This window comes from Giraffa tippelskirchi, chromosome 3 (assembly GCF_054371585.1).
Source record: "Giraffa tippelskirchi isolate mGirTip1 chromosome 3, T2T-mGirTip1v1.2.pri, whole genome shotgun sequence".
Taxonomy (NCBI): domain Eukaryota; kingdom Metazoa; phylum Chordata; class Mammalia; order Artiodactyla; family Giraffidae; genus Giraffa; species Giraffa tippelskirchi.
Window position 1 is genome coordinate 87,908,899 of NC_137277.1, and position 25,827 is coordinate 87,934,725.

The following is a 25,827-nucleotide window of genomic DNA, read 5'->3' on the forward strand; positions in this document are numbered from 1 at the left end:
TCTGGTAAAATTCTGTTGTTTTTTGGAAATTTGATAGCATACTTTAATATCTTTTTTCTTCTGTATTTTCCTATTCCTTGTTGTCTTCTTTTTTTCCCTCCCTGTCACCTTCAGTATTTTTTTATTTTCTATTTTTTTAGCTTTTGTACCAAATGAATGGTATCTATTTTGTATACTGTTCTGTCTGGTACACAGCAAATATTTAATACATATCTTTTGAATGCTACTAATGAAACAGAACTATTTTGTCAAATATTTCATCCCTTTTGAGTGTTTGTAATTACATTAGTTATAGCAATTAAACTAGAAATAATTTAATTTTGCATGCACTTCTAATTTGTTAACTAATTTGATACACTAGTCCTTTATTTTTTTTAAAAAATTTATTTTGTATTGGAGTATAACCAGTTAAAACAATGTTGTAAACTCGTCCTTTAAATGTTAAGAACTTAACTGTTACTGATTATACAATTCAGGGAAAAAAAATTTACCTTCTTAGAAAATGCTTAATATAAACAGAATTCTTGCACTAGTTTTTAAAAATTTCACAGTTTCCTGGATATTTGCAGGATTCTGAAATTAATGATGTTTCCTGACAACTCTAAGGAAGTTTGTAAGTAAGTATTTATTTAGTACCTTTAAATGGACTTTATTATTTCATCACATCTAGCTTTTCATTAGAATAAAATTTTGCTTTTGTTTTTGCTAGGAATGTTATGGTTACCTATCTCAGGAGATTGCTTAGAAAGAAAAATGATGTCATAGAGAGCATTTATTTATGGGAGAGCATTAAAGAAGCAGCATAAATATGTGGACTTTGTCCATGACAAGAACTGCTACTTGGGTGTCATTGAGATTATTTCTAGGGTTGCTCTCTTTTCCATGGGTTTCTCTGCTGGTCACTGCTTGGGCCATAGCCACTGCCAGTGACCTCCCCGGCAACTGTGGCAGTGAGTTGGGCAGCCATGGCAGTGAGAGTCATAGACCATGGCCGAGGCAGCATCCTCTGAATGCTTCCCTTGATGACAGACAGGGATCCTAACTCTGTTAACCTGAAGACATTTAAAATGGCAACTAGTCCCAAATTCTGCATTGTTCACTAATCCTATATCCCCTGTTGATTTGATGCTATTGAAAGAAAAATAGAAGTATAATACTCTCTAGAGAAACAGATGAATTTTCCAGCACATTTAAAATCCATGAATTTCCTCATTCTTGTATTTACGAGGAACATTTCTACATTCTGGAAAATCTAGTGAATTGGTTCAGTATTTAAATTGATTTTGATACTTATAAGTGGCTTATAAGACAGAAATGAAGGTATTGAAATTTTGGAGGTAGGGACTGGAACTAAATAATAGAATCTACCTTCCAGTTATGAGATCAACCTAGTTTTCAGATGCAGTGTTAATGATTCTGTTTCTGTAAAGTAAAGTTCCATTTGGGCTTCCCTGGTGGCTCAGCAGTAAGGAACCCACCTGCAATGCCGAAGACATGTGTTTGGTCCCTGGGTTGGGAAGAACCCTGGAGGAGGGCATGGGAACCCACTCCAGTATTTTTGCCTGGAGAATCCCATGGACAGAGGAGCCTGGCGGGCTACAGTCCATGGGGTCACAAAGAATTGGACACCACTGAAGCAACTGAGCATGCATGCATGCACAAAGTTTCATTTAAAATTTTTTTGCCTACTTGTTTAGTCCCAATAATTTAGAAAAACACTCTGTGATGTATAAGGACAATGCATATAATTTCTGTATGATCATAGTTTAGTGAGGGCCTTATGAGTCTATGTGAAACCAGTGATTAGAAAACGAAATAACAGAATGAAAAGCCAGAGGCTTTGCTAAGGATTGTTAGGAAGAACATGCAATTGCTTCTCCCTCTTCTTTAGTGGTTTCTCATTGAAAGTTGAAGCCAAGTTTGTTCTCCCTCACATTTAATTATCAAACTCATCTGCATCATTTAGATATGTATATATATTTTTTAGTTGGTGGAGGTCTTTATGTTTATAGCATTTCTCTCACTCTTTATACAGTGAAGAAGTTATGGGGTTATACCAACTCTAAAAGTGCAGGAATCTTTTCTGCCTGTTAACCTCAGGGTCTCCAGCTGCCAGCACAGTGCCTGGCCCATAGTAGGTGCTCATTAAAAATGTATTGCCTGAATGGTGATCTGGTGTTACAGACTAGAGACAGTACCCTCTAAGGAAGAACTGTAATTTATCTAGGGCATTTCACAAATCGTGATAATTGGGGAATTAGAAATGGTATTCTGTTAATTTGGGTGACTAGCTGGATAAGTGAATTTACCCTAGATGACTGAACTAACTTATTCCAGGTAGAATTATTCATTGTACCTTTCTCCATCACTTACCCCTTGCTAACTGTTTAGAAGCCACACATCATTATTAGTCATGAAAAGAGGCAAACAGGAAACTAAGTAAAAGAGATTCACTAAAATACAATGAATGTTGCATATGCTTTTAGACATCTAAAAAGGTGTATCTCATTTCCGCCAATTTAATAAGAATTTATATTTTATTGTTGCAATTTATTTGACATAAACACTCTAGGATTATAATAAGCCAGTGGACAAAATAAAGCTTTGTCAAATGAAAGTGGCTGTTGCTCATCCAGGAATCATGGAAATTTGCAAAAAGAGTGTGTTTACGGCCAAGGGGAGACACTTTGTAAATAAACTCTCCCATAATTGAGAGTTGCCATTTAGTGGGGAAGAGTGCCAATTTTACAAAATATTTTAGGCACAAAAGAAAATCTCTTAGGTCCTGTCCTGAAAATGACATGAACATTGTTCCCGTTCCCTAAGGTCTGGAGCTGGGCTCTCTTATTTATAAGACGTGATTAGAATGAATCTATGCCATTTTAGACTAATGACATAAGTTGGAGGATATTCATTATGACAAAGTATTTACTGGTTATGAGCACTAATTTCTAATAAATGTTTAGTTTGCTTCTTTTTGTAATGTGGTGGATAGTTGCCTTAAGTGTTATTTGTGAATGAGCATTAAACACAATAGCCAGGCAGCTCTTTTTTAAAGACCCAAATTAAAATCCCAGATAAAGACACAATCCTAGATAGATACTAATATAAAATACATTTTGCTGGTAGTTAGTCATCTAATTTGGCAGAGAGTAATTTGTTTTTGAAAAAATTCCTTAAAAGATACAATGACAATAGCTAGTTGATTAGATTTTCCCCCTTTAACTTTTCATTTACTACTTGGCAAAGACAATTTGGGACAGATTTCTTTATTTTCTCCTCTGGCCTAAAACAAAAAACCCCCACTTTCCAAACTGTTACCACCGAAGAGTTTATTAAATGGCTGAAAAAGACAGCTGGTCCCACCATCTGTTAAAATTTTTCAGGGGCCAAATAAAACAGGTTACACCTTTAGCCATGCCAAGTCTTGCAATACCCCCTTCCTCTCACAGCCTGGGGAGGGCTAATCTGAATTTCACGCTCTGATTTTGCTATTGCTAATGCTTGAGCTGCTTATGTGTGCTTCTCCTTGTTGCTTCTGTTACCTCTCTTTCTTAGTTACAAAGCTATTCTCACATTTCAATGAAGCTTATTTGCCACCATTACCTTATACCTAGAGTCTCTATAGTTACACCCAACGACTAGAAGAGAATGCATAGACACCTAATTTCTGACTTTTCAAGCAAAAGGGGAGAGCCAAAAGTATGTTTCTGTTGTTTTGCAACCATTTTTCTATAAATGCTAATGGAGGTAATTCAGATTTTGGAACAAAGGCTTAGCTCACCACACACTGCAGGTGTGAGAGGGTTGAAACAAAAGAGATGCTAACCCTAATGGTATTTCTTGTCATTAACAATTCTTTGATGTTCACACTGGAGCCTCCCTTTTATCTTTTAGTTTTTCAGCCATCTTTGTTAACACGCAGCTCAATTGAATCTTTTTTTTTTCCCACCTCCCCCTGGCCTTTAAAGACATCTGCAAAATGTTTATGCTAAGTTAGTTTCCACTGCATCTTTTAGTACCAAGGCAAAGTAAGATGAGATAAAGCTTGTGAGGTTATTATTAAAACATCAGTAAGTTTCTATCATTAAGCTGAAGGGGAAGATCAATAAAAAGGGAGCACTTAATGTTACTTTAATAAGGATGAATTTCCTGTAACAGGACTTGGGATTAACTTTAGTATTACAGAAGTTGGCTTTACAATAAGGACATTGCTGTGATGAGAAGAGTTTAATTTGCCTTTACCCAATTAAGCCCTTTGCAAATACTCTGAATGTACTTGATCTATTATTTCCTGTTTTATCGAAAGCGTTCATGATAGAGCATATTTTTAAGAATATTTGACTATAGCTTTTCCTTCCTTCTAGATCAGTCCCTGGCAGACTGCCAAAGACCGTCTAAGGCCGGTTTTCCTCCGTCTGTCCTTCTGTCCATTTAGGATTGGAGGTGGGAGCAGGTGCGATGACAGAGAGTAGAAATGCAGCTCCAAGAAAAGTTTAACTTGCTTTGATGACAGCAAAAAAGTAGGGAACAGTCAACACTATATAATATACCCATAATATATCATCCTAAGCTATTCAGAGGCGGGATCTGCAGCTACACAGTGGGTACAAAGTAGAATCATATGTTTCACACCAAAATTGTCTGGCTGACCTTACTATTCATTAGTACATTTTGCATTGTTTTGAATAAAGCAGAAATGTTTATTAATTGTGTCTTAATTAACTAATACACCTTTTCTTTTAATTGCTGGATGAGACAAAACGTTTAACTAGTTAACTGTTCAAGCAATATAAGTGCTGATCTCTCTGGACATTTAATTTGTTTCCACCCAAGGACTCATTTTTTGGCAGGTATTAATTTGGAGCTAGGTTAATACTACTGTTCACAGCTATGATAAATGTGGCAACTCCCTCAGCCTTTTATATATAGTTCAGCCCCAAATGTCAAATGCTAGGGAGCAGATAATAAGAAAAGATAAAATACAAATTAATGTTAACAATGTATCTATTTTATGATTTTCCTCTCATATTATTTAATAATTCTTAGCATTTATATGATGCTTTTCATCTTCAAAGCACTTTACAAATGTTAGCTAATTAACCATGAGGTAATGAGGCCTGGATAATGATGCTGCAGTAAATTTTCTCTAGCTCAGATTATGAAGTAGAAATGGAGATGTATGTATTCATACATTAAAAAAACTAACAATAGGTGGTCTTAGAGATTTTTTGAGTTCAATACTCAGCCAGTTTATCTTCTATGTATAACTTATGTCTCTCTTTAAAATATCTTGGGCAACTCAGATGCTCATGAATTGTATTTCCCATCTGGCAGATGGTTGGCAAACTTGCTTTCATCTTAGCCTTGTCTGTTCTTATTCCTTGTTATTTTCACCTTGAGCTCTCTCCTCTTCTCCAATAATAGAGAAAAGTCCAAAGGGCAGGACATTCACTATTAAGAATTAGGGATAAACAGTCATCTTGTTCTTCCCCAAATTTTCTATGTTCTTTTCCCATATGTTTCCCATGTAGTCTTCAGCTTGTGAACTACACATTAAAACATTTGTGTTATTTTACACTTCTGTATAAGGCGCTACTACAGGTATATTTCATTACTTTGGAATGGATGTATATTTATGCTACAGACAGTCTGACTTTGTATAAGGCCTAAATTATATAGCTTTTCAAATGGTAAGCATACTTTATTCCATATAAAGTACTACTCTCTGATATAAAATGGACTCCAGTAAGGAAAACTGTTCCTAATAAAAGCACTGTAGTTCATAGCTGACTTCCATTAAAAACTAATAAACACACTGTTTTATGAGAATGGAGAATGAATTGCTGTACTCAGGCTCTGAGGAAAGGTCTTATTTTTCTGAACCTTTAATTTGGAAAAGCCACTAAAGCTAATAAGACTCTTCTTATTCATGAATAAGATCTTGAGAATTCAGAGGGAATTTTATTTGAACCACAAAAAGTCTTATATATTCTAAGTCAGGGAAATTTAATTTAGCAAGCAGTTATCCTATTTGTTAAAGACTTTCCACTCTTTTTCCTATGAATTGTGGTGTGGAGCTATGTCTACAGAGCCCAAACCCAAGACTGATAAATTGAGGTTTCAATCTGGCCACTCTGTCCTCTTGAGACTTGGGAAACATGCTGATGCTACTGGAAAAAGCCAAATGATGATGGGTGTGCCACAGACCACTATGTCCAAATGACAACTGAACTTTTTCACTTTTCAGTCTATTTCTGAAGTCCTGAAATCCAGTATCAGCCTGTCTGCCTTCACAGTAATAATAGATCACCAAAGAGAAGAATCAATTGCTAAGATTCATTGAATCTGGTTCTATAAATGTCTTAGTGATATGGCCTCTTGACCAAACTAGTACTAGCTGACAGAGTACACATGAAATGTACCATTATTGTAGGATTAGTTTTCCCCAAAACAAATGAATTATACATTTAACTTGCCATCACATAACGTGATCAACTGGAGCTTATACTATGATGATCATGGGGAAGTGTTTCTATTATAAATCATGACCTTGTCCCCAGCCTTTTATTCCTAAGGATACCTGTAGTGTGGTGTGTTATTTTGATGACTCCAGTCTTCAGATAGGGGTGGGGGAGAGGTCAGGTAGGACAAAAATGAGATCAAGACTATTTTTTAACATCAGTGACAAAACCTACCCCCTTTCCTATTTGCTGGGGGAAAGGAGTGAACCCCAGTGAAAACAAGAACTGAACCAAGTTTTTTTATACTATTTCAATTAAATCTATCAAACATTTCCTTGCTAACTGATTTTGTTTCTGTTGAGAGGATCATCACCACGTATAACAAGAAACTAACCTGATCCAAAATGCATAGCTTTGTCTGCAATAGTTATTAAGTATATGCTGACAGAAATACACTGCAGAGGCCTTATAGAACTTCAAACTCTTACAGTATTTAATAAGAATTATTTCTTGTTATATCTAGCTTGTAAGTATAAATAATGGGGAAAAGATGTGAATTTGCTAATAATTTTTTTTTAAAGGTGCTAAGTCACCCAAACATATTAAATGTAAACAGAATAAAGATGTTAGAATAGTAGTCAGTAACTGGAGAGACCTAGTGTACTGAATTGGAGAAGGCAGTGGCAACCCACTCCAGTATTCTTGCCTGGAGAATCCCAGGGACGGAGGAGCCTGGTGGGCTGCCGTCTATGGGGTCGCACAGAGTCAGACACGACTGAAGCGACTTAGCGGCAGCAGCAGCAGTGTACTGAATAGGTGCTTCAGTGGTGTGATGGTTGTTGATTGGCAGGATCCAAATCTGGAAGTGAATGTAGGATGCTGGATTTCAGGACATAAAGTCTTGGGATTTCATGCTGGTTCAGTAAAAGCCAAGCAACCTACTGACTGAGGGTCCTTGGAAGCCCAGGCGTAGGCCCCATGGAGGAACCCAATGCCCTCACTGGACAGATGAGGAAACTACAGTTTTGAAGAGATTCTGTCCCAGCTCCTACCCTCTTTGTCCTCTTCTCCCCTCTTTTCTGAAGTGTGCTTGGTGAGCTGTTAAGCATCCCATACTGTCTTCCTCCTTCCATAGTCAATGATCAGCAAGGCTCACAGTCCATAGTTCCATTTATATATTAGAGTATTAATTGTGTAGGGCTTCTCAAGTGGTTCAGTGATAAAGAACAAGCCTGCCAATACAGAAGAGGCAGGAGACGCGGGTTTGATTCCTCGGTCAGGAAGATCCCTTGGAGTAGGAAATGGCCACCCACTCCAGTATTCTTGCCTGGAGAATCCCATGGACAGAGGAGCCTGGTGGGCTACAGTCCACGGGGTCGCAAAGAGTTGGACACAATTGAGCGATTGAGCACGCATGCATTAATCATGCAACTTTTTTTTTTTTAAAGGGCAACAAAAGCATTTTACTAGGTTTTTGGTTTAAGAATTTTCACTAGGCCAAACGTATTTGATGTTTTCCCAGAATGGTTGGAAAATAGTTATAAAAAAGTTTTCTCTCCATTTCTCTGAGTAACAGTCTAGAGCAGGGGTTGGAAACTTTTTCTATAAAGGGTACATATAAATATTTTAAACTTTGTGGGCCATGAGGGTTTTGTCATACTGACCTAATACTGCTGTTACTGTCTGAAAGCAGTGATAGACAAAATGCAGATGAATGGGTGTGGCTGTGTACCAATGAAACTATTTGTAAAGAGAGGCTGTAGGCTGCATATGTCAACCATTAGCCCGTTTTCCTGCATGACCATGGTTAGTCACAATTCTTGCGTATCAGTACTGAAGAAAATCCATATTATCCATTTTACCATCTGGATATTAAGTGCCAAATAGCTGAGGCAAAGGCTGATGAGTTTTAGTCTTGATTTTTTCAGTCTGAATGTTCTGAGAATGTAAGCAGAAGTGACTGCTAACCAAAAATTGTGTGTCATGGAATTAGCATGCTATTAATATTTGTAATGAAAGACTTTTCAAAATAAAGACATTGAGAATTTAGGGTTATACTTCTACATCAGTTGGATATTTTACTTTTTTAAAAAAATTGGAGTATAGTTTCTTTACAATGTTATATTAGTTTCTGCTGTACAGCATAGTGTGTGTGTGTGTGTGTGTGTGTGTATCCCTTCTTCCTTGGATTTCCTTCTCATTTAGGTCACCACAGAGCATTGAGTAGAACTCCCGGTGCTATACAGTGTGTTCTCATCAGTTATCTATTTTATCGGCAGTGTTTTTTAGCTTAGGTTCTAGCAGTCAGAACTACTGCCTATGGCTGCCTTTGCATAACACACCCCAGACTTTTTACTGCCTGTCAGTCTCCAGAAAGTTTGTTTTTCTTGGTTCCTTGCTTTAGTACCAGCTCTCAGAAGTTAGCACATCCGAGAAACTGATCACAACAGAAATGTAGGTTGTGACGAGAGAGTTTAATGCACTCTTCTTTTGGATAAAAGATGGCTTAGGTGGTCTTCAAAAAGAAGGCTCACCATCATCTTCCCCATTGTTTTGTTAATTTTCACCAAGAAATCCAGGATATTTCTGCAAATTCCTGCCGAGGCTATTCCATACCGCCTCAAGACATCCAGTAATTTCATATTTCATAAGCTAATAGTTGTCTGAAGCTTCAAGTTTTTTTCAAACTCTGCCCCATTGGACCCCACTGAACATTTCCACACCTCAGTTTCCTGTAAAAATGCTACTAATGATGATGATAACATCTATCTAACAGATTACTGTGAAGATTAAATGGAGCATTGGGGGTTAAAGCCCAAGACTTGGCATATAACAGGTACTCAATACATGCCAGTTCTATTATTCTCAGATAAAAATTATATGAAAGCATCAGGATATTATATATTAAACTGCATTTTGGCTATCTGTCCCAGGTGGATCGTCATTTAACTACCAATGTACCTTAAAGGACAGTGAAATGCAGGATGCATGGCTCCTGGAAAGAACATGCTTATAGGACTCTGATACATCTGGATTGCCTATTGCTCCTTCCTTCTAGCTCTCTGACCAGGGTCAGGTAACCTTTCTGAGCTTTCTGTTTATACTTTTCACCTACTTAACATAGCCGGTGTGAAGATTAGATGTGAAACTGTGTTAATGCATTAAATATTTAAATTTCAAAAATGGCTTTAGATGTTCTCGATTATATCTGTAAATATCTGTGAAGTTGTTGCCAGGCACTAGGTCTGGTATCAACATCTCATACATTTGGAGAATTAGAGAAATATTTTTGGAAAGAAAAACATCTCTTTTCTAAGAGATGTCTGTTCCGTGTACAAATGAGGCAGGTCTCAGACAGTATGACATAACCAGGAAGCCTGACAGTTTGGTACAGAGAGCCTAGAACTTAGAATAAATTGACTTAGATTCTTTCCTCTCCTCTGTTATTGCTTCACTGTGTGACCCCAGGGCAAGTCACTGGACCTCTGCTCTGTCATCTGTAAAAAGAGTAGATTGGCCTAGGGATTTTCTAAGTCTTAATAACTGTCCCAAAATAGAACCTTTGTGCATACAGGGCAGTGACATGTCATTTTTATGTCCTGAAGTCTAGCAAGCAACATTCAACCATCCAATGATGTCAAGGAAGGTTAATTTGTGGAAATATTTTCTTGGCAAATCAAACTTCTTTTGTTGTTTTATTTTTGTTCCCTTGTTTTGTTTTAAACTGTATATGGCTCAGTAAATCCACAAGAGTGTGTGGATTTACAAGAAGAAAACATTCTGTGTGACTCAAAAGACTAGCATTCTTTGCTGGCTGGTTTGGAGAACAGTAAACACCAGAGGTTTACGTAAGTGGGAAACATTATGCAACTAAATAAATAAGCACAGGCTCTCCCCAGGTTGTCACTGGTTCATGTAATGTCATGTGTAAATGTACAAAATCCTTCTCTACCTTAACATAAGTTTATTACAACGAAAGCCTGATTTGACTGGGCACTTCAATATAAATAGCCAAACTGGTGTTTACACATAGCTGGGTCAGTCTTTCAACCAATTAGCCTGATCAATAACTATTCTGACCTTACTGAGAGGTCCTCAATGGATCAAATGATTCAAACCAATGGGTCTGATTAGACACAGTACTGTGAGCAAGTCATGGATACAAATAAGGAAATATTTAAGAGGAAATATCTCAACATCCCTTTAAAGTTTCTACTTCACACAAGAAAACCCTCCAACACTGTGGGTGGGAATGTAAATTGATACAGCCACTATGGAGAACAGTCAGGAGGTTCCTTTTAAAACTAAAAATATAGCTACCATATGGCTCTGCAAAGCCACTCCTGGGCCTATATCCAGAGAAAAACATGATCTGGAAGGATACATGCACCCCAGTATTCATTGCAGCACTATTTACAATATCCAGGACATGGAAGCGACCTAAATGTCCACCAACAGAGGAATGGATAAGGAAAATGTGGTACATATATACAATGGGATATTACTCAGCCATTGAAAATAATGAGATAATGCCATTTGCAGCAACATGGATGGACGTAGAGAGTGTCATACTGAGTGAAGTAAGTCAGACAGAGAAGGAAAAATATAATATGACATCACTTATATATGGAATCTAAAAAGAAATGATACAAATGAACATACTTACAAAACAGAAAGAGACTCACAGACTTAGAAAACCAACTTATCGTTGCTGGGGGGAAGGAACAGTTAGGGAGTCTGGGAAGGTCATGTACACATTGCTATATTCAAAATGGATAACCAACAAGGACCTATTGTATAGCACATGAAACTCTACTCAATGTTATGTGCCAGCCTGGATAGAAGGGGGTTTTGGGGGAAAACGGATACATTTATATGTATGGCTGAGTCCCTTTGCTGTTCACCTGTAACTACCACAGCATTGTTAATCAGCTATACCTCAAAACAAAATAAAACGTTTAAAGTTGGAAAAAAAAGTTTCTACTTCACACAAATTTGACTTAGGATGAAGACTATCATAATTCAATAATAGCTACATAGAAAAGGGGGACCATATGTAATTAAAAAAGAAATCCCCCCAAATTTATTTTAGGAAATAGTCTCTGAACTTTGAAAAAAAAAATATGATACAATAGTCTCTTTCTCTTGAAGGCTATGTTACTTGTCATCAGGGAACTGGCATTAAATAACTTAATGAAATCCCGCAAAGCAACATTAACAGTATGAAAAACCAACATTCACAGCCCTGAACAAACCATTTTTCAATGACTGCTTTAATGTCTAGGGCAGTCTAGTTATTACAATGATTTTTCACTTTTGAACCTCACCTACTTCATTAACAAAAAATTAAATCTCTTCCATCTTCAGTCGAAATCTCAATTCTACTCCTTCTCTTCAGTCTCTGATTGCTTCCATCCTAAAAATCTGGATAATCCTACAACCTTCTTGAATTAACTTTCCACCCTTTTCCTTCTTTTTCCTACTAAGCTTCTGGAGAAGTAGTTGGCTGCCACAGGAAACTAAAGTGACTGTCCCAGACATCCAGTTAATAAATTACAGAGCAGTTCCAGACCTTAACCTGTTTCTTCTGCATGGGGTCATCTTTAATTTATCCCTCCCAATTCCTTCCTTCCCTATCCCCTACCACTCAACACATAAATGATATTTTTGCTGGAGGTATTGGTTTCATACCCTTTCTACTCTCCTACCATACCCTCACTCAAGTGCGTGCTTGTGTGCTAAGTCGCTTCAGTTGTGTCTGACTCTGTGCAACGCTATGGACTGTAGCCCTCCAGTCTCCTCTGTCCGTGGGATTCTCCAGGCAAGAATACTAGAGTGGGTTGCTATACCCTTCTCCAGGGGATCTTCCCGATCCAGGGATCCAATGCATGGCTCTTACATCTCCTGCACTGACAGGCGGGTTCTTTATCACTAGCCCCACCCAGGTCTTTGCCGCCTTTTGCTGAAATACCATGTAAGACTTCCAGCTGATTTTGCTGCTCATTTCTCCCCTTCACACTACTGCCAAAAAGCGTTTGCCAAATCCTAGCTCTGTTCATGGCATTTCTCTGAACAAAGTCTGCATTGGTTTCTTTTTGCCAGTAGAGTACAGACTCCCTAGCACAACATTCAAAGTTCTCTATAATCAACGTCTCCAGTTTTACCTATTATATATGTTCTATGTGCTAATCGAACAAGAAAAGGACCTGAATTTTCCCGCTGCTTCACCATTCAAGATTCAGGATGAATACTGATTCCTTCATGAAACATTCCTTTAGGTTCTGTCCTACAATACTACTACTCTGCCATTTCCTAGTAAATATTTATCCATGTGTCACATCTTCCTTTCTATATTGTAAGCTCCTAGATCAGCTCAATGATAGTGTCTTGAAACAGTAATATCTGGAGGTTAGTCATGAGGTATAGAACAATCATTTATTTTAATAATAGTTCAAATTTATTGAACTGTACACTTTAAAAGCGTGAATTGTATGGTATGTGAAATTTATCTCAATAAAGCTGTCATAAAAATGGAAGTTCACATACTAATATTTGTAAATAATTTAAAATCATTTAAATAATTTTAAGCAGAGCACTGGGCTTCACTATTACTCAGATGGTAAAGAATCTACCTGCAATGCAGGAGACCTGGATTCTATCCCTGGATCAGGAAGATCCCCTGGAGAAGGGAATGGCAACCCACTCCAGTATTCCAGCCTGGAGAATTCCATGGACAGAGGAGCCTGGTGAGCTATGGTCTATGGGGTTGCAAAGTGTCAGACATGCTTGAGCAACTAACACTTAAGTAGAAAAAGCTACAACAAAGCAAATAAAGCATTCACACATTTGTAGCTATTTCTTGAGATCTCATTTGAAGTGAAGTGAAAGCCACTCAGTTGTGTCTGACTCTTTGCGACCCCATGGACTCATCCATGAAATCCTCCAGGCCAGAATACTGGAGTGGGTAGCCTTTTCCTTCTCGAGGGGATCTTCCTAACCCAGGGATCAAACCCAGGTCTCCTGAATTGCAGGTGGATTCTTTACCAGCTTAGCCACAAGAGAAGCCCAAGATCTCATTTAAATGGCAGTAAAGAAGAACTGAAAAGAATAAATGCAAAGTTGTCATGAGAATAAACTCAAAGATGGAATTGTCAAGGGAAATGATTTTAACATATTTCTGGAAGATGAAAAGTGGATAAAGAAAGTATTTGCTTCCAGTAATTAAGAAATAGGTAATTCAAACTGCCTTTCTTTGAGGTCAAATAGTCAATTAGGAAAAACTTTTAAATATACCTGACTGAAGGCATTGGAAAGCTATCAAGAGAGTGAAGAAATACTGAACCAAGTTCTAGGAGAAGACAGAAATTCTAAGAGGATAGCTCAGCACTGGGCGTAACTTTTCTTCTGGGAGACACTTGCCAATTCCAGAAGAGACAGCTAAGAAGAAGAAGCTGTTAGGTTGAGCAGTGTGGGGCCAATGGGACAATAGTTGGACTCTTAAACACCTAGCCTCCAACACTTGCACACATACTCTGACTTGGATTGCAAAGAGCTCCCCTCTAGCAGATAGGGAACCAGATGCAGCTGCTATCACAGGGACTGCAGGTCCTTTTCCCACCATCCCAGACTCTGAAGTTGGATTAAAGTTGTCCTGATTTATTCATGCCCCAGCAAACATTACTGTCTCATGGAGGAAGAGAATACTATTCTGAGCCTCCAATTACCTTCACAAACAACTTTGTACATATAATTTCCATCATGAAATAAATAATAACTAAGACAGTAAGAAAACATGAATGAGGACCATATCTAGTAAAACTGTTGGAAGCCAAAGAGACGGGAAACCATAAAAGCAGCCGTGGAAAAAGACAGATTACCTTCAAAAGAACAATTTGGCCAAAGCTGACCCCTAAACAGATTCAGTGAGAACCAGAAGATAAAGTGCTGTCTTTAAAGTTCTAAGAGAAAATAACTGCCAATATAGAATTGTACACTCATCAAAAATATTCTTCAAGAATTAAGGTCAAATAACGATATTTTCAGTTGAATAAAACCTTATAGCAGCAGACTCACACTAAAGGAAACACTAGGCAGAAGGAAACAGATTCTAGAACAGAAGGTCAGAGATGTGGGAAAAAATGAACAGACATGAAAACAATAATAATATCTTATGGGATATAAAATACGTGTTAAATTAAGATACCCCATAACAGTGGGAATGAATATAGTCAAGGAATATGATTGACAGATAGATAGATAGATACTGTGAATAGTGTTTTGAGGTCCTTGGATTCTTGCATTATCTAAGAAGAGGGTATAAGTAGCATAAGTAATATTAGATTTTGATAAGTCAAGGGTACACACTGTAATTTCTTGGGTAACCATAAGAGAACGATAGAAGTGTGTGTATGTGCCTAATAACATAGCCTCAGATTGTATAAAGAAAAAAAATGACAAAAATAAAAAGGAATAGGCAAATTCATAATCACAGAGGGAGATTGTAACATACTTCTCTTAACAACTAACAGAAGCAATCAAAAAATCAGTAAGAGGGGGAAGATGACAATTGTCAAATTTGAACCACTGTGCATATATTAAAAGCTGTAGAATACACCTAATTTTAAAGTATATATGGACTATTTATAAAAGTTTTATTCAAAAAATCATATGCTAAGCCATAAAGTCTCAACAAATCATTGTAAATTAGTTCTTTGGCCATAACACAATTAAGCTAGGTTCAACAACAAAAAGAAGAGAAAATGCCTGTTGTTAAGAAATTAATAAATAAAATTCCAAAAATCTTATTTAAAAAAGGTCATAAAAAGAATGAAAATATTTTGAGCCCAATAAAAAAAATGGGCTTCCTTGGTAGTTCAGCTGGTAAAGAATCTGCCTGCAATGCAGGAGACCCAGGTTCAATTCCTGGGACTGTAAAGAATCTGGTGCAATGTGGGAGACCTAGGTTTGATTCCTGGGTTGAATCCCTGGGTTGGGAAGATCCCCTGGAGAAGGGAATAGTTATCCACTCCAGTATTCTTGCCTGGACAATTCCATGGACAGAGGAGCCTGGCAGGCTACAGTCCATGAGGTCGTAAAGAGTCGGACACGACTGAGCAACTTTCACTTTCAATAATAAAAAATACTTGTGTGTTGCTGCTAATTTTATACTTAGAGGGAAGTGATAGCTTAAATGAATATATTAGAAAGGAAGTCATAAAATTCTAAAAAGTTAGGAAAAATAACAGCAAATTATATCAAAGAAAAGATACAATAACTATAGCAGGAAAAGTTTATAAAATAGAAATCAAATAGATAATAAAAAAGATAAAATCAAAAGTTGTTTTCCTTAAAAGACTAATAAAATTGACAAACCTGAAAAGACTAGTCATGGAAAAAGAGAGAGAACACAAATTATCATCATCACAAATGAAAAAGGGGACCTTACTATAGATTCTACAATATAAAAAATATCTTAAGATAGTTTTTGAACAATTCTAAACAAATATGAAAATGAAGAAGAAATGGACAAATTCCTTGAAAAAGAAAACCTACCAAAACTGACAGAGAAAGAAATAGAAAATATGAATAGTCATGTTAATAAAGAAATTTATTCCATAATTAAAATTTTCCCTTATAAAAAACTGTAGGCACAAACAGCTCCCTTAGTGAATTAAAAATTTTTTTAAGAAGGAATTATTGTCATGCTTATACCAATTATCCCAAAGAAAGACAAATTGGATATTATGAGAATTAAAATTTTACATGCCAATTTTATCATGAGCAGAGCTATAAAAATTTTTTAAAAATTAACAAATCAAATGCAGCAGTATGTAAAAGGATAATACAACATGATAGAGTTGTATATATTGTAAGAATGCAGATTTATTCACATTAGAAAACCAGCATAACTCACTATTTATCAAAATATAGGAGAAAACTCATAGGTTATTTAAATACACACAAAAACCAAATATTTGATAAAATCAAACATCTACTTATAATGAAAAAACTCTCCTACAAATAGAAGAGATAGCAAACATTTGGTAAAATACTGAGTGTTTTCCCTTTGAGACTGGGGAAAAGATAAGAGTCTTACTGTTAACTCTCCTAATCACCATTGTATTGGAAATCTTAGCTAGGTCAGTATGGCAGATTGATTATAAACATGATTCCATTTTCTATCTCTCCTTGTACCTATGACTTTTGTAACATATCTGACTTTGCAGCACCTCCCATCAAGAGATGGATTCTATTTATCCACCTCAAATCTGGGCTAGCCTTGTATTTTGCTTTGGTTTAAAGAATGTGGTGGAATTGACAATGTGCCAGTCCTTAAGAGGCATCTCTCTCTTTTGGAGACAGACACTGCCACTGGGGATAATAGCAAATTGAAGGATGAGACCACATTGAATAGAACTAAGTTAGCCCAGCTGTCCCTGCTGTGGCTCTAGATATGTAAGGAACCCAGCCAACATCAGTAAAGCTGCTTAGCTGACCTGCAGCTAATTTCAGATGCACAAGTGGGCCCTGGCAAGAACAGCTCAAATAACAGAAACATTCAGCTAACCCACAGCCTTGTGAGAAATACATGGTTGATTTGGGTGGTTTATGGTGCAGCAATAACAAATTGAAACAGGCAGTGAGTCAAGAAAAACAAAGTATAAATATTGAAAAGGAAGAAAAAAATCTATAGTTATTTGCAGAGTGTCTAACTTTATATGTAGAAAATCCAAAAATATCTACAGATACATTATTGGAATTAATGAATAAATTTAGCCATGTTGATAGATCTCAAGTGCAAAATATCAATTGCATTTTCACATAAGGATGATGTCTTAGTCTATTCAGACTGCTATGACAGAATACCATAGACTGGGTAGCTTAAACAACAGAAATTTCTCTCTCACAGTTCTGGAGGCTAGGAAGTCCAAGATTAGGCTGCTGACAGATTTGGTGTCTGGTGAGAGCCTGCTTCCTGATTCATAGACACATACCTTTTCACTGTATCCTTACATGCAGAAGAGGCAAGCAAGCTCTCTGGGATATGTTTTATAAGGGCATTAATGCCATTCATGAGGGCTCTGTTCTCATCAAAGTGAAAGTGAAGGTTGCTCAGCCATGTCCATCTCTTTGACCCCATGGATTATATAGTCCATGGAATTCTCCAGGCCATAATACTGGAGTGGATAGCCTATCCCTTCTCCAGAGGATTTTCCTGACGCAGGAATCAAACTGGGGTCTCCTGCTTTGCAGGCGGGTTCTTTACCAGCTGAGCTACCAGGGAAGCCATGATCTAATCACTTCTTAAAGGTCATGCCATCAAATACATTGAGGATTAAGGTTTCCGCATACAAATTTTGTGGGGACATAAACATTTAGTCCATAGCAAGCAACAAATAGAAAGTTTTAAATAAAAATTACATATGGTACATAGGAATACAACTGACAAAATATGTATAAGATTTCTCACATAAAACTCTAAACCATTATTGAGAGAAGAAATAAATAGAAGGATATATTATATTCATGGATTGAAAAATCCAATATTGTATACATGATAATTCCTTCTATATTGACTTATAGACTCAAGATACTTCCAAAGAAATCCCAACAGGTTTTTTTTTTTCCTCTAGAAGTTGACTAATTCTACAATATACAAAGGGACCAAACTAATCACAGGTGTTTTGGAGAAGAAAAACAATGTTGGAAGATTTGCTCTGCTATATACTGAGACCTATTATCAAAGTATGGCATTTAAGGTAAGGATAACAGATAGATCAATGGAATAGAATAGAGTATCTGGAAATAGGCCCTTGAACACTTGGTTTGTGTAAATAGTAGTAATTTAGAACAGTAGGAAAAGGATGGCCTTTTCATTAAATGGGGCTGAGACACTGAGTGTCTATTACAGAAAACCTGAAAATTGACCCTTACTTTCCACTATTTACAAAGTCAATTCTGTGTGGGTTTGAAGGTCTAAATGTGAGAGGCAAAGCAATTAATGCTTCCTGACAATTATGACCAACCTAGATAGCATATTTAAAAGCAGAGACATTACTTGACCAACAAAGGTCCGTCTAGTCAAGGCTATGGTTTTTCTGGTGGTCATGTATGGATGTGAGAGTTGGACGGTGAAGAAAGCTGAGCGCCAAAGAATTAATGCTTTTGAACTGTGGTGTTGGAGAAGACTCTTGAGAGTCCCTTGGACTGCAAGGAGATCCAACCAGTCCATCCTAAAGGAGATCAGTCCTGGGTGTTCATTGGAAGGACTGATGTTGAAGCTGAAACTCCAATACTTTGGCCACCTCATGCGAAGTGTTGACTCATTGGAAAAGACCCTAATGCTGGGAAGGATTAGGGGCAGGAGGAGAAGGGGACGACAGAGGATGAGATGGTTGGATGGCATCACCAACTCGATGGACATGAGTTTGGGTAAACTCTGGGAGTTGGTGATGGACAGGGAGGCCTGGCATGCTGCGATTCATGGGGTCACAAAGAGTCGGATACGACTGAGCAACTGAACTGAACTGATGATCCTAAAGGCAAATATCTTTATGACCTTGTTAAGAAAAAGATTCTTAACAGGCTATAAAAGAGCACTAATAAAAAAGGAAAAGATTGATATGTTGTACTATGTTAAAATGACAAACTTTTTTTCAATCAAAAGACTTTTTAAGAAGAAGAAAGGGCAAGCCACCTAGTTGAGGAATTATTTGCAACACATATAACTAACAATATACAATAAATTCCTCAAATTAAAGGAAAAATAGTCAATCAATAAAAAACAGACATGTACCAAAAGGAAATATCTAAAATGGCCATTAAACACATATAAATATGCTCAATATCATTATTAGTCAGCTATGTGTGAGCTATAATCACAGTAAGACCCTACTATATACTTGTCAGAGTGTTTGTATGAAGAAGACTGATCACAGCAAGAGTTGGTGAGAATGCAGAACAATGGGAGCTTTCTTATACCACCGGCATGACTATAAATTGGTACATTACTTAGGAAAAAATTTGGCATCATCTACTGAAGTGAGGGTATGTGTACCTTAGGATCCTGTAATTCTAATCCTAGGTATATAGCCAATAGAAAGGCATGCAAATATAAACTAAGAGACATATACAATAATGTTGTGGTAGCAATTTGCAAAACAGACCCAGATTGGAAACAATTCATATTTGCCTATCAAAAGTAGAATGCTAAATAAATTATGGCATAATTATATCCTGAAATACTGTACAGTTATGAAAATGAATGAACTACATTTACATCCCATAACACAGATGAACTTCACAAATATAAAAAGAACAAGACCCTCTCAAATTACATACCACATGATTCCATTTATATAAAGTTTCCCAAATCTATCTATAAAAGATAAAACCTAACTGTAGTGTTTAGGGATACATGTAAATGGTAAAACTATGAAGAAAGTCAAGGAAGTATTTACCATAATGTCATGAGAGTGCTTCTCTTTGGGGAGGCAGGTGAGGGTAATAGTGATTGGAAAGGAGGCTTCTAGGATGCTGACAGTGTTCTGTTCTTGACTGTAGGAGTGGTCACATAGATACTTGCTTTCTGATAACTTATTGAGCTAAGTCTTCTGATTTGTGCCTATTTATGTATATGTACTATATTAAAAAATTAAGTTTAGAAAGGGGATGGAAGCATATCTGCAGATGAACCAAAATGGAGGAAGAAACAGCAGCTCAGAACATGAACACCAATGGTTTCCATGAAGTTTTAAAATACTGTTCTACTATTCTTGGAATTATTTCTATTTTGTCCAAGGATCATTATTCTGTTTGTCTTGATATTACCCTTCAGTCTTCTGGTTTTCTTCATGTCAGGCATTCTCACAGAGCTACTATCTGAAGTCAATGGCACAAAAAATAGGTATTTAATTATATAATTTAAAATTTAAAAGGTAATCAACAACAATTTAAACACAAAATTGTAAGCACTGGAAGAAGAGAGAGGTGAAGAAATTGAGATAAATGTACATCTTTCATAGAGGGGAGAGTAGATATTGTCTAAAATGATAAATCAACATCAAAGCAAATTATTCAGAGATATGATGGAAACCATTAAAAGAATTAGAAATAATTTTTTAAAATGACTTCTTCTGGGAGAGGGACTAAGTTTGGGGCATCGAGAAGAAGAATGCTCTGGACTGTTTGACTTTTGTTTTGTTTTTTCTATATGTACAATTACTTTCATAAATCTAGTAAGACATCTATGAGATTCCAGTTTGCATCATCCTCATCTAAAGATTTAAGAATTGCTCTTTGAATTTGTGACATTATAACTAGTCAAAGAATAACATCTATAATCTGTCTTATCTATGCAGTAGCTGATAATGAACATCATTTCTAAAGTACTGTTAGGAGCTATGACATTACCAAAGCAGTTATTCTATGTGACCCGTTATTTTAGAGCTTCTGAATTATGATTTTATAATCACTTCTATTTCCTTTTAAGCTTTATTTATAGATATATTTTAATTAGAAACAAGGCTGTGTATACAATTGTACACAGACAAGTGGGAGATTACGAACATTTATAATCAACAGTTTGAACAGCTAACATTATCGAATCAAAAGTAGATGAATTAATGATGAAGTGAAATTGCCAAAACTACTTATTAATAATAATGTTAAAAATCTATATATTCTATATACTATATTTTAAACAATAAAATAAAATGCATTTGTGTTTCTGCTCTATTTGCATACCTTATGAACATACATTTAGGGTGAAGATCTGGAAAAAAGATCAAGACTCATTTTTTAAACAGTAAAGTTTAACTATTGAATAACTGGCCTATTTCTTTTTCTTATAACATTACAATTTCTGAGATCTTTAAATGCCTCATTTCATCATTTGTGTTTATAAAATGCTTATTAGAACTCTCCCCTTTAAAACTTTGGTAACAATTATTTTTTCTATTTCCTCAAGTTTATTTTTCTCAAAACCTAGGTACTCCCATGTATACTATCAGTGAAATATTTTTAAAGTAGAAAGAATATTAAGAACATCTTTTTAGAGAAAGGGTCTTGTTAGATTTTCATATCACACAGCGGTCTCACATATTGTTTTGCACAGAGTAGTTACTCAAAAGAGTTTGCTGCATTGGATCACACTGAGTCATAAATAGTATGATATGATTAAATAGGACTAGTCCAAGCTTCAATGAAAAATCAGAGCTTATGGTATAAGAAAAGTGATCAATCCTATATCACATATAATTGAAAGTAACTTCAGATACGTTTGTGTAACTAAGTCTCTCCACTCACTCAAGGGTAAGCGTGTCCTCATTGTGCTGGACACTGTGCTAGACTCTGTGGCCACAAAGATGGATGAGACAAGATACTTCCTCTGCAGCTACTCATGGCCTCATGGAGACAGTCAACCAGGGAACGGACAGTTACAAAATGATGTGACACGAACTCTGATGGGTCCAAATTTTCTTTCCAATTCATTCCTTTCTTTTTACCATCAAGGTGATGAAAGTGTCTTAGTAAGGTGGAATAAAGAAGTAAAGCTTTATCAGAATAATAACTAGCAGGAGAGGGGTTCATTTGCCTTAAAGGAAGAACCTGAAAGGTTCAGGCTTCTTCCCCTAAGCATGAAACATTATCCTGGCCTCAGAGACCTTGAGTATATCCCTCCAGGATGGGGGCACTCAGCACTGGAGCCCCAGTCCTGTGGTGAGGCAGGAAGGATAGAAAAGACCAGCAAAAAGAAAGAGGATGCAGTGCAGAGGTGAGGAAGAAAGGGACTCCTGGATTTTCACAGGGGCAGATTCTGAATGGAACAATGTGGTAGGACAAATAAAGAAATATCATCAGTGTCCTCAGGTGAGACTGTTACTCTCGTAGATGTTGGGGCATGAATTATGGGTATTGCTGTAGTGGAGGTGTGCTTGTGTCCCACAGGGACTCAAGAAATAAGAAAAGGAGGGGTTGCCCAGCTCAGGCTACAGAGCAGATGTTGGGGGGTGGGGGGTAGGGGAGGAGGTGATGGAGGTAGGAGAAAATGGTTTGGAATCTGAAAATTGTTCAGTAAGGCTCCAGCACAGACCACATGTCCAAAGAAGTTGATCCCATTGCACCTTTCTTATTAAATGACAGTCAGTGAATTACCATGATTGTTCTTACCCTCAACAGACTTGGGAGGCAGGAAGTATAGCTCAGTGCTGAGCAAAAGATGCCCCTTTTGAAGATGAAGAAAAAAAGAAAGGGTGGACTGAGTTGTCTTCCTCAGGGATAGAGTCCACAGGTGACAGAGATTTGTAATATTCGTCTTCCCCATCAAGCACTTTGATTTGGCTGCAACAAAGGAAAGAGTTTCAGCAGAAAAATAAAACAAGTACAGCAGTCATCAATGGGGCAGCTAAAATTGTGTGAGTACCTGGAACAGGGCTGGGCTCTCACACTGGGAGGTGGAGCATAGTTTAGTGTAGCTCAGGGTCTCCCAGCATGGAAACTGGGGTCTGATTCACAAAGCCTTTCACATCTGGGTCACACACTAATAACGGGCCTGATTTAGTGGTGTCTGGAACTTGTGATCATATTGCAGTTTGATTTATGTGAATTAACTTGTCTGGTTCCCTCTAGATAAGAAAGTTCCCCTCCTGACCATCTTTAGCTCTCAAACTACTACCAATTACCTATCTCACTGCTATTCTCAATTGAGACACTAACAGTCAAATCAGCCACAAACTCTGTAGTGTCCCCTGGCTACTCATTGGGAGAAAATTTCCTCTGTGTACCTTTAAGGCTCAGGGGTGGAGGAAGGAGTATTTGCACTACATGGAGTGCTCTGACTGTGGGAGAGTTTTATACAGCCCAACACATGCCTCAAATTATAAGGACAGTATAATTCCCTGGGATAATTATGAGAAATAACATTTACCTTTTGGTGGCAATTTCAGTTTTTTCAGACAGAAAAGATTCAAGTTTTGTATACTTGCTACTGTGAAAAGTAGTTTCCAATGTCAATAATAGTGGTGATATCCCCACTGCATATTTTTAGAAGCCTCTCTAGAAAGTTTTGCATTTTCTGTAATATCACAAAGGACCCCTTCTGTTTACAGTTGCTTAGAACTAAGAAGACAGATATTTACCCAAGTTTTCTTGGCTTCCTCTTGCTCCCTTGATATTCTAGAGTTCCCTGTGGAGAGGGCCAAGAACTCACAGTCAAAGCAAAGCAGCAAGTCGTTAATTTTTAATTCAAAGTGATTTTGTGTTGAATGCAAGCAGATGCTGATAATATCAGAAGTCACAGCATAATTTTTTTGATCAAAGGGCTCAAGTGAGCCTGATGAAGCATGCATCTTGCTCGTCTTTGATAAACCACATCAATTATTCACCGTGAAGGCAGACATCCTGACATGAAAGCAACAGATAAAGAGCCTAAGCACATGTTCAAGACGAGAGTATAAGAGAGTGGGGGTGGGGCTGGAGGGGCTGGAACAGGTATTAATAACAGAATTATTAACTGGAAACAAAGCCAGTGAAACAGCTTTATGGCCACTTTGAACTCACATTTAACTGGTTATAGTACATGGTGTCCTCAGGGCTACTCAACATTTTGGGCTCCTGATATCTTCGGCGAGGTGTTCGCTGCTTCTGTGCAAGACCATTTTCTGAATCTGCAACAGCATAGCAGAACTTTTCTGTCAACAATCTGAGGTTTTGGGAAAATTAAGTGTAAAATTGCTCATCACATAAATGCATTTAGCAGAAACCCTGTCCTATTTTAACAGGCAAGTTAGAGCTTTGCTAATATCAGGAGAAATACTCCACACACACACACACGCACGCACTCATACACAGACTGCTAAGTGTAAACAAGGGCAGCTATCTGGGACTTTGCCTTGATCTTTCTTATCTGAGTCAGCAGTCAACAGTGACAGAAAGCAAATTGGTTTGTCCATGCTGGTGAAGTAAAGGTTGGTGGTCAGCCTTTGTAGAGTAGAGAATGCCCTCTTGGTGAGATAGTTAAGGCAATGAAGGCAATCCGGGGCAGTTTGTACCACGTCCTACAGTGAGAGTTCAAAGACATCTGGAGAACACACATTGTTGGGTAGATGAGAAGCAAAGCTTTTGGTGGGATACATTTCGGAGGCAAAGTGGTTTGAGCTAGTATTTTCTGAAATGCTTGAACAATGCCACTGATCCATGCAGTCTCTGGAGGTAGTGTAAAGGAGAAGGGGAAAGGATGATCACACAATTTTACGGAGCAGCCTCTCTGTCTTAGTCCTGATTTCAGAACCCTGGACCAAGTGTGCACTGGAGATTAAGAAGCCACGTGTACAATGAAGTAATGATTTATATCCCTTCCAAGCAGGTGCTTTTTGTGAAACCTGCCATCCTTTTGCACTATATCTGAATCAGAATTCAGCAGTTCTAACTTCTTGCCAACACACACACAGACACAAACACACACACACAAACACACACACACACACAGCTGCCATAAAATACTGCTCATGAGTGTCATGGTCTGGAGAAAGAGATATCACTTTCCTGAGCCAAGGATATGTATACCATAAACTAATTATTTATAAAAGAGCGATTTGTACTCGGAATCATAGTTTGATTTTATTAGAGATTCTTACTCTACAAGGAAATTCTAGGGGAATTTTCTAAGTGAAGAATGACTCAGCAAAGACCATTATGAAGAGCAAATGATCAGTTTCCTAAATATGAAGTTTTGTATTTTTTTGAACTGGAACATATCTGTTTGAACAAGACTATTAGAACCACACAGGGCTTTAGGAACTATCTGTTCTAAATACCCATTTTTTCACAAAAGGAAACTGAGGCGCATAAATGTGTAATGACTCATTCCAGTTTAAGTGGCAGAGTAGAGACCCAACCCTAGATCTCCTACCTCCTATTCTAGCAGTTAAAAAAACTATACTATATTGTATTTCTTAATAAAAAATTCTTTTAAAAAGTCAAAGGTCTGAGTAAAAGTAAGCTCCATGAAAAAATATTAATTAGCATAGCAAAATGATGGTGCCTGCAGAGGATTCCAGTAGCCTGGACAGACATCCCCATCTACTTCTTCAGGAGCTGTGCAAAGAACAGGACTCCAGCCTCTTGTACTAGCACCAACCTCAGACTATAAGGAATCCAGAACTGAAATGGATACTTTCTGATAGTTCCAACACACCTAACCTCCATATGCTATGCAAAGTCCATATTTTGTAATATGGTAGAACATGAGGTTGTGAGGCTCTTTTATGTTATACCTTCAGATTTATAGATTAGTGAACAGAAGTGTTTAGAGTTAAGGTTGCTTGTTTTAAGCATGTACTGGAGATCTGACATCTATTCTCTT

At 37.2% G+C, this 25,827-nt stretch overlaps 1 protein-coding gene across 19 annotated transcripts in view; it reads right to left on the bottom strand.

Annotated features, from left to right (window-relative positions):
• Positions 1-25,827, bottom strand: part of MYO3B (myosin IIIB) — a 442,575-nt gene that overhangs the window by 27,448 nt on the left and 389,300 nt on the right. For 15 of the 19 annotated variants that reach the window (XM_081577885.1, XM_081577879.1, XM_081577878.1 and 12 more), the window contains 3 exons: positions 24,024-24,130; positions 23,603-23,649; positions 22,574-22,805 (listed from right to left, as the gene is read on the bottom strand). In XM_081577885.1, the coding sequence (XP_081434011.1) occupies positions 22,667-22,805; positions 23,603-23,649; positions 24,024-24,130 (293 nt within the window). In that variant the 3' untranslated portion in view covers positions 22,574-22,666. Of the gene's footprint in view, positions 1-21,513; positions 21,991-22,573; positions 22,806-23,602; positions 23,650-24,023; positions 24,166-25,827 lie in introns of those variants that run through there. The other 4 variants (XR_014079013.1, XR_014079014.1, XM_081577881.1 and 1 more) reach the window with 3 other exon arrangements.